The 15,215-nt window shown below is 44.4% G+C and overlaps 1 protein-coding gene across 1 annotated transcript; it reads right to left on the bottom strand.

Annotated features, from left to right (window-relative positions):
- Window positions 1-2,451: 2,451 nt before the first annotated feature.
- On the bottom strand, window positions 2,452-15,173 carry LRRC32 (leucine rich repeat containing 32). The gene is made up of 3 exons (XM_070751619.1): window positions 14,855-15,173; window positions 8,513-8,604; window positions 2,452-4,569 (listed from the first exon to the last, which is right to left on the bottom strand). The coding sequence occupies exons 2-3, from the start codon at window positions 8,597-8,599 to the stop codon at window positions 2,653-2,655; spliced, it is 2,004 nt and encodes a 667-aa protein (XP_070607720.1). The 5' UTR covers window positions 8,600-8,604; window positions 14,855-15,173; the 3' UTR covers window positions 2,452-2,652.
- Between the last annotated feature and the right edge of the window lie 42 nt (window positions 15,174-15,215).

Raw genomic sequence — 15,215 nt, 5'->3', positions numbered from 1 at the left:
CCGTTGCGGTCGTAAGTTGAGGAATACCTGTAGTTGCAGACTCTGGGGTGTTCAGGCGTTTTCTGTGGAACGCACCCACTAAAATGCAATTCGACACATGCAGGGACGCACGCATGATGCCCGCCCAATGTACAGGGACACAACAATTGGCAACCACAATTCCTTTCCTGTTGCAGAGAAGGAAGGATTACATAAAAGGAGAGAGGTAGTTTGATCCTTCTAACCCAGGGATGGTGGACATTTTTGGGTTCACATGCCGAAAGTGGGGGTGTCGGTGAGCTAGCACATGCACACATACCACACCCATTCCCTCCCCCTTCTTGTCCTTCCCTCAGGGGCTTTGGAAAATAGTTTGATCCCCTCTTTTTTGCAACAGTCCCTCAAATATTGGAAGAGTGCTATCGTGTTACCCTTCTCTTCATTACACTAGATACAGCGATACCTCGTCTTACGAACCCCTCATCATACGAACATTTTGAGATACGAACCCGGGGTTTAAGATTTTTTTGCCTCTTCTTCCGAACTATTTTCACCTTATGAACCTGCTGCCGTCGCTGGGATGCCCCGCCTCCGGACTTAGGTTGCCAGCGAAGCGCCCGTTTTGCGTTGCTGGGATTCCCCTGAGGCTCCCCTCCATGGGAAACCCCACCTCCGGACTTCCGTGTTTTTGTGATGCTGCAGGAAAATCCCAGCAGTGCAAAAATGGGTGCTTTGCTGGCAACGGAAGTCCAGAGGTGGGGTTTCCCAGCGAGGGGAGCCTCAGAGAAATCGCAGCATCGCAAAAACATGGAAGTCCGGAGGTGGGGTTTCCCATGGAGTGGCACCTCATGGGAATCCCACCAGTGCAAAAGTGGGCGCTTCGGCTGGCAAAAGGGGTGAGTTTTGGGCTTGCAGGCATTAACCACTTTTCCATTGATTCCTATGGGAAACATTGTTTCGTCTTACAAACTTTTCACCTTACGAATCTCATCCCGGAACCAATTAAGTTTGTCAGACAAGGTATCACTGTATATGCAAAGGGTCAGATTAACAGAATAACAGAGTTGGAAGGGGCCTTGAAGGTCTTCTAGTCCAGCCCTCTGCTCAAGCAGGAAACCCTCGACCTGTGATGGCGAACCTGTGGCACGTATGCCACAGGTGGCACGCGGAGCCATATCAGAAGGCATGCGAAACATTGCCCTATGTCAGCTCCAGCGCGCATGCGTGTGCTAGACATCTGACTTTCAGCCTTGGGACAGGCTATTTTGCCCTCTGGAGTCTTCAGAGAAGCTTCCTTGAAGCCCCGGAGTGCAAAAATCACCCAACAGGCAAACCAAAGTTTGGAAAAAGGACTTCCGGTTTGCCCATTTTGCTGTTTTTTGCACTCTGGAGCATAGTTCCCTCTAAGCTGAGCAGTGAGCAATCGCGCACTTAAAAATCATCATCAACTCAGAGTTTTCCAAACCTGCCCAGAAGCCGAGAGGGAAAGCGTGAGAGGGAAGGAGAGAGAGAGGAAGAGAGGAAGAGAGAGAAACAGATAGAAAAAAGAGAGGAAGGAAAAGAGAAAGAAAAAGAATGGGAGTAAGGAAGAGAGAAAGAAAATCAAAATCTAGTTTGAAACTAGCTCAACTATTTAAGTGGCATTTTGATATTGATAGAGTTGCCCTATTATGAGCTCACTGTTAAAGACACACAGTACAGTATTTTATTTTGAAATTCTCTGAGGCAAAACAGGGTGGGTTTTTTGTTTGTTTGTTTGTTTGTTTGCTTGTTTGTTCGTTCATTCGTTCGTTCGTTCGTTCGTTCGTTCGTTCATTCATTCATTCATTCATTCATTCATTCATTTATTTATTATTTCTGTGCCGCCCAGTCCCGAAGGGACTGCCGCTCAGACACTATACTTTTCCGCCCCCCCCAAAAAAAAAATTAGAGGGAACACTGCTCTGGAGGCTTCAGGAAACTCTGGAGTGCGAAAAACAGCACAACGCGCAAAGCGGAAGTCTGTTTTTCTGAACTTCCTGTTTACCCGTTTGGCCATTTTTTCACTGTCCCAGGCTTCAGTGAGGCCTGCGCAGGGATGGGAGGGATTGTTCACAGGGGCAGCTTGGGGGGCACATGCGTGAGGTGGGAGGAAATGGTTGTGGGCACATGTGCGCATGCCAGCACACGCACACAAACCCTTTTTGGCACACGAACCAAAAAAGGTTCGCCATCACTGCCCTAATTTTCAGGCAAATGGTTGTCTGATCTAATCTTAGAAAGTTCTTAAATTTTTTAAAGAAGAACCTCAAAGTTCTTCTTAAAGTTGCCAAGATTGGGAAGCCCTGTTCTAGATCTATAATGGAGTTCTTTGGCCCTATGTTCTCCCTGAATCCATAAGAGAGTATCTTTGCCAATGTTCTCCCTGAATCCATAAGAGATTATCTTTGCCAATGTTCTCCCTGAATCCATAAGAGATTATCTTTGCCAATGTTCTCCCTGAATCCATAAGAGATTATCTTTGCCAATGTTCTCCCTGAATGACAACTTGGACGTAAGACTGAGTCACCATCTTATCATCCAAACTTTCACAGCCTGTTGAAAAACTCCCTCGTAGAATCAAATCGAATCGGGTCCAGGATGCTGTCCGGTATCCAAGGGATAGAAACACAACTTTGCAAAGCCTCTCTCGGCCTACACCTTGTAATGGCGCCCGAACAAGTGTCTCCGATAACAACAAACGAAACCGACTCCAATGACGATCAGCGAGAGAAGCAACAGCAGAATTGCCAGCAAAATCGAAATGCTTATTTTCTTGAGGTCCTCTTTCTCGCAGTCTTCCGGCCTGACGTGGCTCACGTGGACCTCTTCTTCCTCAAAGCCCAAACTCCGGGCAAACTGACATTTGACCAAGTCTAAATCAGGGATCTCCACCACGGCTTTATGGATCATTTGAGAAAGCCAGATGTTCCCGCAACAGCTCAACGGGTTTCCTACCAGGTACAAATTCCGTAAGTTTTTCTCCAGAGTTGGGATCTGGCTATTTTTCAAGCTGTTGAAGCTGTTGTTGTGAAGATCTAAGACTTCAAGGATGCAGCAATCTTCCGACCAAGCTGGTAACCAGCTCAGCTGATTGTCCGATAGATTGAGATATCTGAGGTGAGGAAAAAGAGAAAAATTCACATTCAGGGTGGTCAGGCCATTCCCGTGTAAATCCAAATATTCCAGCGAGAACTCCAAACCCACCAACGATTTGGCTTCTATCTGAAGCCCCCAGTTCATGGAAATATCCAGTACTCTAAGATTAGTCCCAAAGAAGTTGTACATGGGTAGCTTCTTCAAATGATTGGATGAAAGATACAAATATTGAAGTTCAGGAACTCGCACGAACGAGACGCAACTGTGAGGCACTTTAGGAGGCAAAGGGTGCCTTCCTGATCCAGAATGTGGGTCGCAGAGATGGACTTTGTTGTTCCTCAAATCAAGCCACCGGAGATGCGGGAGACCTTGAAAGATATCTGGACGCAGCTCTTGAAGATGGTTGTCTTGGAGGTAGAACTCTTGCAAACTAGTCAAGTCCTTGGTGCCCAACTTAAGGCTCTTCAAAGAGTTGCAGCTAAGGTCGAGGACGGACAACGAGGCCAGCTCATTGTTTGTCTCAAAAGTCTGCAGGCAATTTTTGCTTAAATTAAAGAACTGGAGGGATGACATGGAGTCAAAGAATTGGCTCGGGATGGATTGGATCTTGTTGTAACTGAGGTCCAAGTATAACAGGGCAGGTAAGTAAGGAGGATTGGAATCGTTGTGATACTGAGGCCCATCTTCCCACTCGTAGTCTACGTCGCTACGGGAGTCCACCATCACGAATTGCATGATGTTGTTGGTAAGGTTCAAGTAAGCCAGCTTGTTTCCTTGAGGGAGAATGGGGAACCGAAAGAGTTTGTTCTCACTCAGGTCAAGCCAGGTCAAGTTGAAGTCCTCCTCCGACTGGGTGGAGTGGAAGGACTCGATGCTGTTGCGGCTGAGATCGAGAAGGTCCAGCTGCTTGAGGTTGAACTCCACGATGCAAGTGAGGGAGTTCATGGAGAGGTTCAGCTTGGAGAGGCGCTTCAGACTCTCAAACGCGCCTTCTTCTATCTCCATAATCATGTTGTTGTGCAGGTTGACTTCAACCAGCTCTGGAGAACCTTGGAACATGCTCTGGGAGATGTGTATGATGCTGTTTTCCGCCAAGGAAAGATACTGCAGCGAAGGGGCCTGTTGGATGAAGTGTTCGGCCATCCCGCTGTAGAGGCTGTTGCGAGACAGATCGAGCCTCCTGACTTGGGGGAGTAACCCAACCCACAGGTCTTCCTGAGCCAAGAGGTAGAGACGGTTGTTGGACAAGTTGATGTCCTGCAGGATCTTCATCTCCGCAAAGATCCCGGGCTCGAGAAATCCGATCAAGTTGGAACTTAAGTCCAAGTGACGGAGGGAAGCGTAGAAGGTCAGGGGACTCTCAGTGACGTTTCGGATCTTATTTCTGGAGAGGTCAATTTTAGACACGTCCGGGTGAAGCTCTGCGGGCACCTGGTAAAGATCCACGTTCTGACAAAACACCTCCAGGTTTTTCTGTAGAAAAGAAGAAAGTTAGGGGAATAAAAATTGTGATGCTGTTGCTAATGATTTAGCTTTACTAGATAAGTGGTCAAAGCAATGGAAACTGCAGTTTAATGTTTCCAAATGTAAAATAATGCACTTGGGCAAAAGGAATCCTCAATCTGAGTATTGTATTGGCAGTTCTGTGTTAGCAAAAACTTCAGAAGAAAAGGATTTAGGGGTCGTGATTTCTGACAGTCTCAAAATGGGTGAACTGTCAGCTGGTAGGGAAAACAAGTCGAATGCTTGGCTGCATAGCTAGAGGTATAATAAGCAGGAAGAGGGAGATTGTGATCCCGCTGTATAGAGCACTGGTGAGACCCCATTTGGAATACTGTGTTCAGTTCTGGAGACCTCACCTACAAAAAGATATGGATAAAATTGAACGGGTCCAAAGACGGGCTACAAGAATGGTGGAAGGTCTTAAGCAAAAAACGTATTGGAAAAGACTTCATGAACTCCATCTGTAGAGTCTGGAGGACAGGAGGAAAAGGGGGGACATGATCAAAACATTTAAATATGTTAAAGGGTTAAATAAGGTTCAGGGGGGAAGTGTTTTTAGTAGGAAAATGAACACAAGAACAAGGGGGAACAATCTGAGGTTAGTTGGTTGAAAGATCAGAAGTAACGTGAGAAAATATTATTTTACTGAAAGAGTAGTAGATCCTTGGAACAAACTTCTAGCAGACGTGGTTGGTAAATCCACAGGAACTGAATTTAAACATGCCCGGGATAAACATAGACCCATCCTAAGATAAAATACAGGAAATAGTATAAGGGCAGACTAGATGGACCATGAGGTCTTTTTCTGCCGTCAGTCTTCTATGTTTCTATGGGGAAAACCTGGATTCATTTAACAACCCTGTGGTTTACTTAAGGACCGCCGTGTTTCGCTTTAACAACCGCGGTCAAAATAAGGTTGGGAGCGAGTCACTTAGCCACAAAGCGGCCGAGATTCTGGTCCCATTTGCATCCGTAAGTTGAGGACTATCCGTATTTCCTGTCTGGCACCGGATTGTCTCCTACCCCGGAGGCTCCTTCTGAACTCCTCCCGAGTTTGTCCAGACCTCGCTTCCTCTCGGGCCTTTGTTCTAGCAGACAGATATAGCTCGGTGGTGGAGGGGCTCCAGTCTATGGAGGGCAGTCCCAGGGGCCCCCAGAAAGAATGCCGACAGGAAACAGGAAAAGGATATATATATATCTTTTAAAATTATTTTTAAATGGAAGCGGGTGAGCGACAGTCTATTCTAACTTTCCAGGGAGCCCAGCGCATCACTCCTGGGAATTGCAGCCAAGGGTTGGCCTTGCAGACGGTTTTTAGAGGAGGAACAATGGCCAATAAGCAATCTCCCGTTCTCTCTCCCATCCTCTGTCTCCCTCATCCTTTCTCTCTCTCTCTCATTCTCTCTCTCATCCTTTCTCTCTCTCATCCTTTCTCTCTCTCTCTCATTCTCTCCCTCCCATTCTCTCTCTCTCTCATCCTTTCTTTCTCTCTCTCTATCATTCTCTCTCTCTCTCATTCTATCCCTCCCATCCTCTCTCTCTCTCTCTCATCTTTTCTCTCTCTCTCTCATTTTCTCCCTCCCATTCTCTCTCTCTCTCATCCTTTCTCTCTCTCTCATTCTCTCTCTCTCTCATTCTATCCCTCCCATCCTCTCTCTCTCTCATCCTTTCTTTCTCTCTCTCATTCTCTCCCTCCCATTCTATCTCTCTCTCTCATCCTTTCTCTCTCTCTCTCATTCTCTCTCTCCCTCATCCTTTCTCTCTCAGCCTTTCTCTCTCTCTCATTCTCTCTTGGTGTCCCATTCTCTCTCTCTCTCATCCTTTCTCTCTCTCTCTCTCTCTCTTTCTTTCTTTCTCTCTCCCTCTCTCTCTCTCATGATATATTGCCCATCTATTATCTCTGTCATATATGGGTCTATCATCTGTCTGTCTGTCTGTCTATGTATCATCTATCTATCTATCATCTCTCTGTCTGCCAGATTGTCTCTCTGTCTTACCTCTCTCTCTCTGTTGATCTATCTTCTATTATTACCCATCTATCATCTCTATCACCTGTCTGTTTAACATCTATCTATCATGTATTTATCATCTGTCTATCATCTATCCATTATCTCTCTCTCTCCTCTCCCCGTCTCTCTACAAACATATATATTATGTGTGTGTGTATAGGTAGGTAGGTAGGTAGGTAGGTAGGTAGATAGATAGATAGATAGATAGATAGATAGATAGATAGATAGATAGATAGATAGATGATAGATAGATAGATAGATAGATAGATACATACATACATACATACATACATACATACATACATACATACATATAGAAACATAGAAACATAGAAACATTGAAGATTGATGGCAGAAAAAGACCTCACGGTCCATCTAGTCTGCCCTTATACTATTTCCTGCATTTTATCTTAGGATGGATCTATGTTTATCCCAAGCATGTTTAAATTCAGTTACTATGGATTTACCAACCACATCTGCTGGAAGTTTGTTCCAAGCATCTACTACTCTTTCAGTCAAATAATATTTTCTCATGTTGCTTCTAATCTTTTCCCCAACTAACCGCAGATTGTGCCCCCTTGTTCTTGGGTTCTCCAGACTTTACAGATTGAGTTCATGAAGTCTTTCCTGATAAGTTTTATCAAGACTTAATTGCTCTTTTTAGCTTTAAAACTCTTTGAACTGATGCCAGCTATTAATGAAGATTAATTAGTAGCTGGTTGCTTGCCCATAAAGACTTGCTTGTAGATTGGTGTGTACATATTCACTGCTAAGGCGTTTTATTAATAGTGGTGTCTGCATTAAATAAGTGCATATAAACTGGGTGTTGTGTTATGTTCTTCGTGGAGACAGAACACACTTGTGGTCATAAAGTGAGGACTATGAATCTTTTGCCCAGGACTGCTACATCTCTCTTTGCAGGACCAAACAGCCCCATGGACCCACAACTCCCATCTTCCCCTGCTCATTGGCAAAGGAAGAACAATCCTTCTTGGCCACAACATCTGGATAGGATCAGGCGAAAAGAACAGATCCTGTATCTCACTTTTCCTGGATTGCATCACTAGAGGGATGTCGGAGGTTGGACTCGCTCTGTTTGCTAAATAGAGGAAACGAGAGCGGTCGATGCTGGGTTCTCAGAGCAGAAACTGCACAAAAGCCAAAGGCTTCGGTCCAAGTCTTGCATCAGCGGTAATTTAGCCCCTTCAATCACTTTTTGGCTGGCTTTTGTTTAACCAGTTCAGACAACAGCTTTGCAGATGCTTTCACACCATGTGCTAAACCTGGTTAGGTAATAATGGAATGGAATGGGATGGGATGGGATAAGGTAGGGTAGGGTAGAAGAGAAGAGAAGATAGAAGAGAAGAGGAGATAGAAGAGAAGAGAAGATAGAAGAGAAGAGAAGATAGAACACAGAATATAGAGCATAGAACATAGAACAGAATAGAATAGAATAGAGAATAGAAAATAGAGAATAGGATAGAAGAGAAGAGAATGTAGAATATAGAATATAGAATGTAGGATATAGGCTATAGAACATAGAACAGAATAGAATAGAATGGAACAAGAAATAGAGAATAGGATAGAATAGAATAGAATAGAATACAGAAAACAGAAAACAGAAAACAGAAAACAGAAAACAGAAAATAGAATAGAACATTGAACATAGAACAGAGAACAGAGAACAGAAAACAGAAAACAGAAAACAGAACACAGAATAGAATAGAATAGAATAGAATAGAATAAAATAAAATAGCCAGGGATGAAATTCAATTTTTTTCCCTACAGGCTCTGTGACCATGGCTTGGTGGGTATGTCAGGAGAAAAATACTTCAAAATTCCCCAATCCCACGTATAAATGGATTCCACGCGTCGTTTTTCTCTCGGCTAAGCCAAACCCTTACCGTTCTGCAAGGCGCAAGCACGACAGGTCGATACGTCGAGATGCCACCGTTTAGAACAGCCCAGAGGAATAAGAGGTAAAATTTCATGGCGTCTAAGAGAAAAGGAGAAAGGAGCAGTGGTTAGCGATCAAACTGTTCGTGGGAAATGGTGGTATGAAAGTCGAGCTTGGGTGAATGCAAACAGTTGGCGCAAACAGTGGGAATTTCACCAGCCTTTTGGCCGCGGTCAACATCCAGCTGCAGAACTGTTGAAGGGCGAAGCCAGATGTGGACCGTCAAGGAGTTTGGGGTTTTATTTGAGCTGTCATTTCTAGGGATTAGACCTCTATGTCCCATCTCAGCCATTGTTGTTGTTGTTTTTTAAAGAGTTTCTGGAGGGCTTTTTCTAGATTCGTCCATCTCTCCTTCTAGCAAAGGTACCTACAGTATCTACCTACAAAGTTGCCAAGGTTGGAGAGACCCCTGCTTTAAGATATCTGGACTTCAACTCCCAGAATTCCCCAGTTGGCAAGATCTTAAAGCGGCCAAGAGTAAGAGATGGTGCCTTATCAGTTTCCTTATGACTTTTAAAAAGTTTCCTAACAACCTGTATGTGATTTTTTTGGAAGTTGCCTAGATAAAATTTTATTCGATTTATTTACATTTAAAAACAACTTTGAAAAAGAAAGTGAAACACCAACTTTACAAATGATACAACTAACATCACACCCACACCAAAAAGAAAAACAAAACAAAAAAGCACAAAAAACACAAGTGACAGCTAAACTGTATTTCCATTAATGTCTCTATTAATCTAGCGGTGTGCTAAATATCAACAATAAATAAGTATCAATAAATAGTTTGCAAAATGCTATTCCTAATCCCATAGTTTTTCCTCACAGTTATACTTTGTATTTATTCTAATTCCTTAATACCACCTATATTTATATTCCTGTATATATATTTAATTCTCTTATCTATTAGGTAATAGGCTGAAGGATGTCAATGCATTAGGTAATAAAGATATTTGAAATTTATTATATTCAGAGTTCCTGGCAGGTTTTTTTTCTCGCTTTGTCCATCTCTCTTTCTATCAAAGTTACCTACAGTACCTACCTGCAAAGGAGATTCCTAGAGAGGCCCAATGGAGGCTTATGCCCGCCTTTTCCGGCCCTGTTTCCTCCCAGGAGATTCCTAGAGAGGCCCACGGAGGCTTCTCCCTGCCTTTTCCGGCCCTGTTTCCTCCCGGGAGATTCCTAGAGAGGCCCAACGGAGGCTTATGCCCGCCTTTTCCGGCCCTGTTTCCTCCCAGGAGATTCCTAGAGAGGCCCCACGGAGGCTTCTCCCTGCCTTTTCCGGCCCTGATTCCTCCCGGGAGATTCCTAGAGAGGCCCAACGGAGGCTTATGCCCGCCTTTTCCGGCCCTGTTTCCTCCCAGGAGATTCCTAGAGAGGCCCAACGGAGGCTTATGCCCGCCTTTTCCGGCCCTGTTTCCTCCCAGGAGATTCCTAGAGAGGCCCACGGAGGCTTCTCCCTGCCTTTTCCGGCCCTGTTTCCTCCCGGGAGATTCCACGAGAGGCCCCACAGAGGCTTCTCCCTGCCTTTTCCGGCCCTGATTCCTCCTGGGAGATTCCTAGAGAGGCCCCATGGAGGCTTCTCCCTGCCTTTTCCGGCCCTGTTTCCTCCCGGGAGATTCCTAGAGAGGCCCCATGGAGGCTTCTCCCTGCCTTTTCCGGCCCTGTTTCCTCCCGGGAGATTCCTAGAGAGGCCCCATGGAGGCTTCTCTCTGCCTTTTCCGGTTACAGTTTCAGAGGCTCGGGGTTGTAAGTGGAAAATGGTTCTTGAGAAGAGGCAAAAAAACCTTGAACACCCAGTTCATATTTAGAAAAGTTTGTAAGTAGAGGCGTTCTTAGGTAGAGGTACCACTGTACTTGTAATTTAAGTGCCTCTGTACTCAATGGGACTTTTTTTAAAATTAAGGAAGCTCTTGAATAAAAGGACAGACCCCTAAAAGAGACAACAAAATCAGTATTGGGTTGCTACCGGAACCCAGGGGAGGACGGCGTTCCTGTAGTGAAAATGGAGCTCTGCGCGCATCTCCAGGTGACAGACGGGCGCATGCACATGTTGGATGAGATTTGGCTTTTGCGCATGCGCAAGAGGCAACATTTTGCAGGAGGATGCGCAGCCGTATGAGATTTTGGGTGATTTGGAGCAATTTTTTACTTCCGTGCATGCGTCGAAATCACCAAAATCTCAGACGCCCACATGTCTTCTCATGAGATTTGCTTCCTGTCCATGCGCAGAAGCCAAATATCACTCTGACATGTACATGCGCTGCGCACGTAATCGCATCAGCAGGAACCGCCACCTGCACATAGTGCCTTCCACTAGTTGAGGGGCTGTCATAGAGAATAGAAGATTGATATGTTCTCCAAAACCCCTGAGGACAAGACACAAAGTAATGGACGGAAGACCCTTCAAGGAGAAGAAGCAACCTGGAACCGAGGAGAAATTTCCTGACAGTGAGAACAATTAATCCGTGGAACAGCTTGCATCCAGAAGTTCCGAATGCTCCATCACTGGAGGTTTTCAAAAATAGACTGGACATCCTTTTGATGGGATGGTGTAACTTCTCCTGCCTTGAGCAGAGGATCAGACTAGATGACCTCTGTGGTCCCTTACTATTCTGTCGGGCTCTCTGGTAGAATCCTCCCAAAAATTCACAGGTACAAATTTCAGACACACAGACGTTTGAAAATTCAAAACAATGTTCTTTATAATGAAAATTCACTTAAACCAAGCCTTCTTTTGGTATAGCAAAGAGCACTTGTCTCCAAACAAACTGGTAATTTGTAAAGTCCCTTATCAGTTCTGTGATACTTAGCTTGCAGCTGTGAGGCAATTCACAGTCCTTCTTCTTTCACAAGGTGAAACACACTTTGCTCTGGTTTAGTTTCAAAGCGGGGAAAAATCAGCACACAAAAAGTCAAAGTCAGTAAAGCAGTCACGAAACACAAGGATCAGATAATCCTCCACAATGGCCAAACCCACAGGCTGCTCTTTATAGCAGCCTCACTAATGACCACAGCCCCACCCAACCACAGGTGGCCTCATTTTCTTTGATAACAATCTCTTCGTTGTTGTTGCCTATGCATCACTCTCCGCATGCGTGGCTGTATCATTAACTCTTGTTCTGTAATCCAAGGAGGAGCTAGAGAATTGATCTCCTTCTGAGCTGTCTGCCACACTCTCCTCCTCCCTGTCACTCATGTCTTCTTGGTCAGAGGAGCCTTCATCAGCAGATTCCACCGGGGGGGGGGGAACAGGCCTGCAGCATGTGGATGTCTCCCCCACATCCACAGTCCTTGGGGCAGGAGCTGGGCCAGAGCTAACCACAACACTTACGACCTTATGATTCTATGTTTTGCTGGTCCAGTTCTACAGAGGAATCATGGAGTCTGTCATCTACACCTCTATCATTGTCTGGTTCAGTTCTGCAACCCAACAAGACTGACACAGACTTCAGAGGAGAATCAGAACTGCAGAAAAAACAATGGCTGCCAACTTGCCTTCCATTGAGGACCGGTATCCTGCACGAGTCAAAAGGAGGGCGGGGAAAATATTTACTGACCCCTCAAATCCTGGACACAAATTGTTTCAACTCCTACCCTCAAAACGTCGCTACAGAGCCCTGCACACCAAGACAACTAGACACAAGAATAGTTTTTTCCCGAACGCCGTCACTCTGCTAAATGAATAATTTATTTATTATTATTTATTAATTGGATTTGTATGCCGCCCCTCTCCGAGGACTCACAACATATATAAATAGTAGTACATCTAATCCAATTATTAATACCGCATGAATCCCAGCGACCGATAAGGTCCCACAGAGTTGGCCTTCTCCGGGTCCCGTCGACTAAACAATGTCCTTTGGCGGGCCCCAGGGGAAGAGCCTTCTCTGTTGCGGCCCCTGCCCTCTGGAACCATCTCCCTCCGGAGATTAGAACTGCCCCCACCCTCCTTGTCTTTCGTAAACTCCTCAAGACTCACTTATACCGCCAGGCATGGGGGAGTTGAGACACTTTCCCCCAGGCTTTTTTATACTTTGTTTTATGTTTGGTATGAATGTGCTGTTTGGTTTTTTAAAATAATGATAGGGTTTTATATGTTTTTTAATATTAGATTTGTTCCACTACTATTTTGTTTCTATTACTGTTGTGAGCTGCCCCGAGTCTTCAGAGAGGGGCGGCATACAAATCTAATTAATTAATTAATTAATTAATTAATAAATAATAATAATAATAATAATAATAATAAATATAATTTAAAAACCCTAATTCCCTCACCGCTGTCAAACTATTCACTAAGACTGCACTACTATTTCTACTAGTTTTTCTCATCATTCCTACCATCCTTTTCCTCTCACTTAGGACTGTATGACTATAACTTGTTGCTTGTATCCTAAGATTTTTATTAATATTGATGGTTTCTTCATTGCTTATTTGACCCCTATGACCATCATTAAGTGTCGTACCACATGATTCTTGACAAATGTATCTTGTCTTTTATGAGAGCATCTGCACCAAAGACAAATTCCTTGTGGGTCCAATCACACTTGGACAATAAAAAATTCTATTCTAGTCTAAGAGAGAAGGGAAGAAACATACCAAGGGATCCTAAACAAAATATCCCGGAATCCATGCTCCAATGCCATCAAATGAAACCTACTTACAACCTGGTGACATGGGAAAGCATATGCTTAAGTCAATATCGATTTGAATAGAGCGAGAAGGGATCCTTAAAGGTCTTCTAGTCCAATCCCCTGCTCAAGCAGGGGACCCTATGTCATTCCAGACAAGTGGTTTTCCAGTCTCTTAGTGATGGAGCATCCACAAGAGCCGGGGTGCCGCAGTAGTTAGAGTGCAGCACTGCAGGCTACTTCAGCTAACTGTTAGCTGTAGTTCAGCAGTTCGAATCTCACCACCGGCTCAAAGTTGACTCAGCCTTCCATCCTTCCAAGGTGGGTCAAATGAGGACCAGGATTGTTGAGGGCAAGAGGCTGATTCTGTAAATCGCTTAGAGAGGGTTGTAAAGCACTGTGAAGTGGTATATAAATCTAAATGCTATTACTATTCTGGTGGCAAGCAGTTCCACTGGTTAACTGTCCTCCACTGTCAGGAAATTTCTCCTTAATTCCAGGTTGGTTCTCTCCTTGATTAGTTGCCATCCATTGTTTCATGTCCTGCCTTCTGGTGCTTTGGAAAATAAATCCCTCACTATAGAAACATAGAAGATTGACAGCAGAAAAAGAAAGACCTCATGGTCCATCTAGTCTGCCCTTACAATATTTCCTGTATTTTATCTTAAGATGGATCTATGTTTATCCCAGGCATGTTTAGATTCAGTGACTGTGGATTTATCAACCACGTCTGCTGGAAGTTTGTTCCAAGCATCTACTACTCTTTCAGTAAAATAATATATTTCTCGCGTTGCTTCTGATTTTTGCCCCAACTAACCTCAGATTGTGTCCCCTTGTTCTTGGGTTCACTTTTCTATTAAAAACACTTCCCTCCTGAACCTTATTTAACACTTTCACATAGTTAAATGTTTCAATCATGTCCCCCCTTTTCCTTCTGTCCTCCAGACTCTACAGATGGAGTTCATGAAGTCTTTCCTGATACGTTTTATGCTTAAGACCTTCCACCATTCTTGTAGCCCGTCTTTGGACCTGATCAATATTATCAATATAGAAACATAGAAGATTGACGGCAGAAAAACACCCCATGGTCCATCTAGTCTGCCCTTACACTATTTCACTATTATCTTAGGATGGATATATGTTTATCGCAGGCATGTTTAAATGTTTTTCCTCTGGATTTACCAACCACGTCTGCTGGAAGTTTGTTCCAAGCATCTACTACTCTTTCAGTCAAATAATATTTTCTCACGTTACTTCTGATCTTTCCCCCAACTAACCTCAGATTGTCAATATCTTTGTATCAATATCTATGATTTGGCAGGGGGGGGAGGGGAGAGGAAAGAAAAATATGTTTCCAAGCAGCCTCCTTTCTCCTGTTATCAAGCTCCAAAGCCCCTCCACCCATTTCCCTTCCGATAAAGAAAAAAACAAACAAACAAGTCGCTATCTCATTGACTGCAATTCCTAGATTAAAAAGATCTGGGCAGACGTTTTCAAAATATATATATATATCAACGTTCCAGCAGCATCTGGTGACATTTTTCTCTGCCCCTGAAACAACGCACAAAAAACCCACACAAAAACCGAGACACACAGAGACAACCGCCATCCCTTGGGTCTTGTCTCCTAGGGAATCATCAGATCTCTGGGGTACCCACCTAATATATTTGCAGTCGGAAGGTTTGGTGGATTCGCCAGGCGGTTTCCCTGTCCAGCCGAGTTCTAATTTTTCCTTTTTTTCCCAGATGGTCCAGCTGGAGCAAGGCGTGAGAAATTTCTCCTTGGGGAGGTGGGTGGGTGGGAATGGGCTGGACTTGCTGACCAGCAGCCGTCCAAAGGATGGAGTAGGGGGTGAGTGGAAGAACCAGTGGGGAAGGTTGAGGGTGGGTGGGGAGAATTAAGTCACCGAAAGAACCGAGTGGGTGAGCAAAACTATTTCTCATAGATTGCTGTCCAGCAGGAGGTCTTGGAAATTCATCCTGGTTTCTTTCTCCTGAGCGGAATCCTCCTAAAAACTCC

This window comes from Erythrolamprus reginae, chromosome 4, assembly GCF_031021105.1.
Source record: "Erythrolamprus reginae isolate rEryReg1 chromosome 4, rEryReg1.hap1, whole genome shotgun sequence".
Taxonomy (NCBI): Eukaryota; Metazoa; Chordata; class Lepidosauria; order Squamata; family Dipsadidae; genus Erythrolamprus; species Erythrolamprus reginae.
Note: the sequence above shows the minus strand (reverse complement) of the source record. Positions and strands in the feature narration are given on the sequence as shown.

Excerpts from the sequence above, each read along its gene's own strand:
- LRRC32 (XM_070751619.1), bottom strand. The coding sequence starts at position 8,599 with ATGAAATTTTACCTCTTATTCCTCTGGGCTGTTCTAAACGGTGGCATC. Across the intron at positions 4,570-8,512 it reads TGCTTGCGCCTTGCAGAACG|AAAAACCTGGAGGTGTTTTG; the intron begins GTAAGGGTTTGG and ends TCTTTTCTACAG.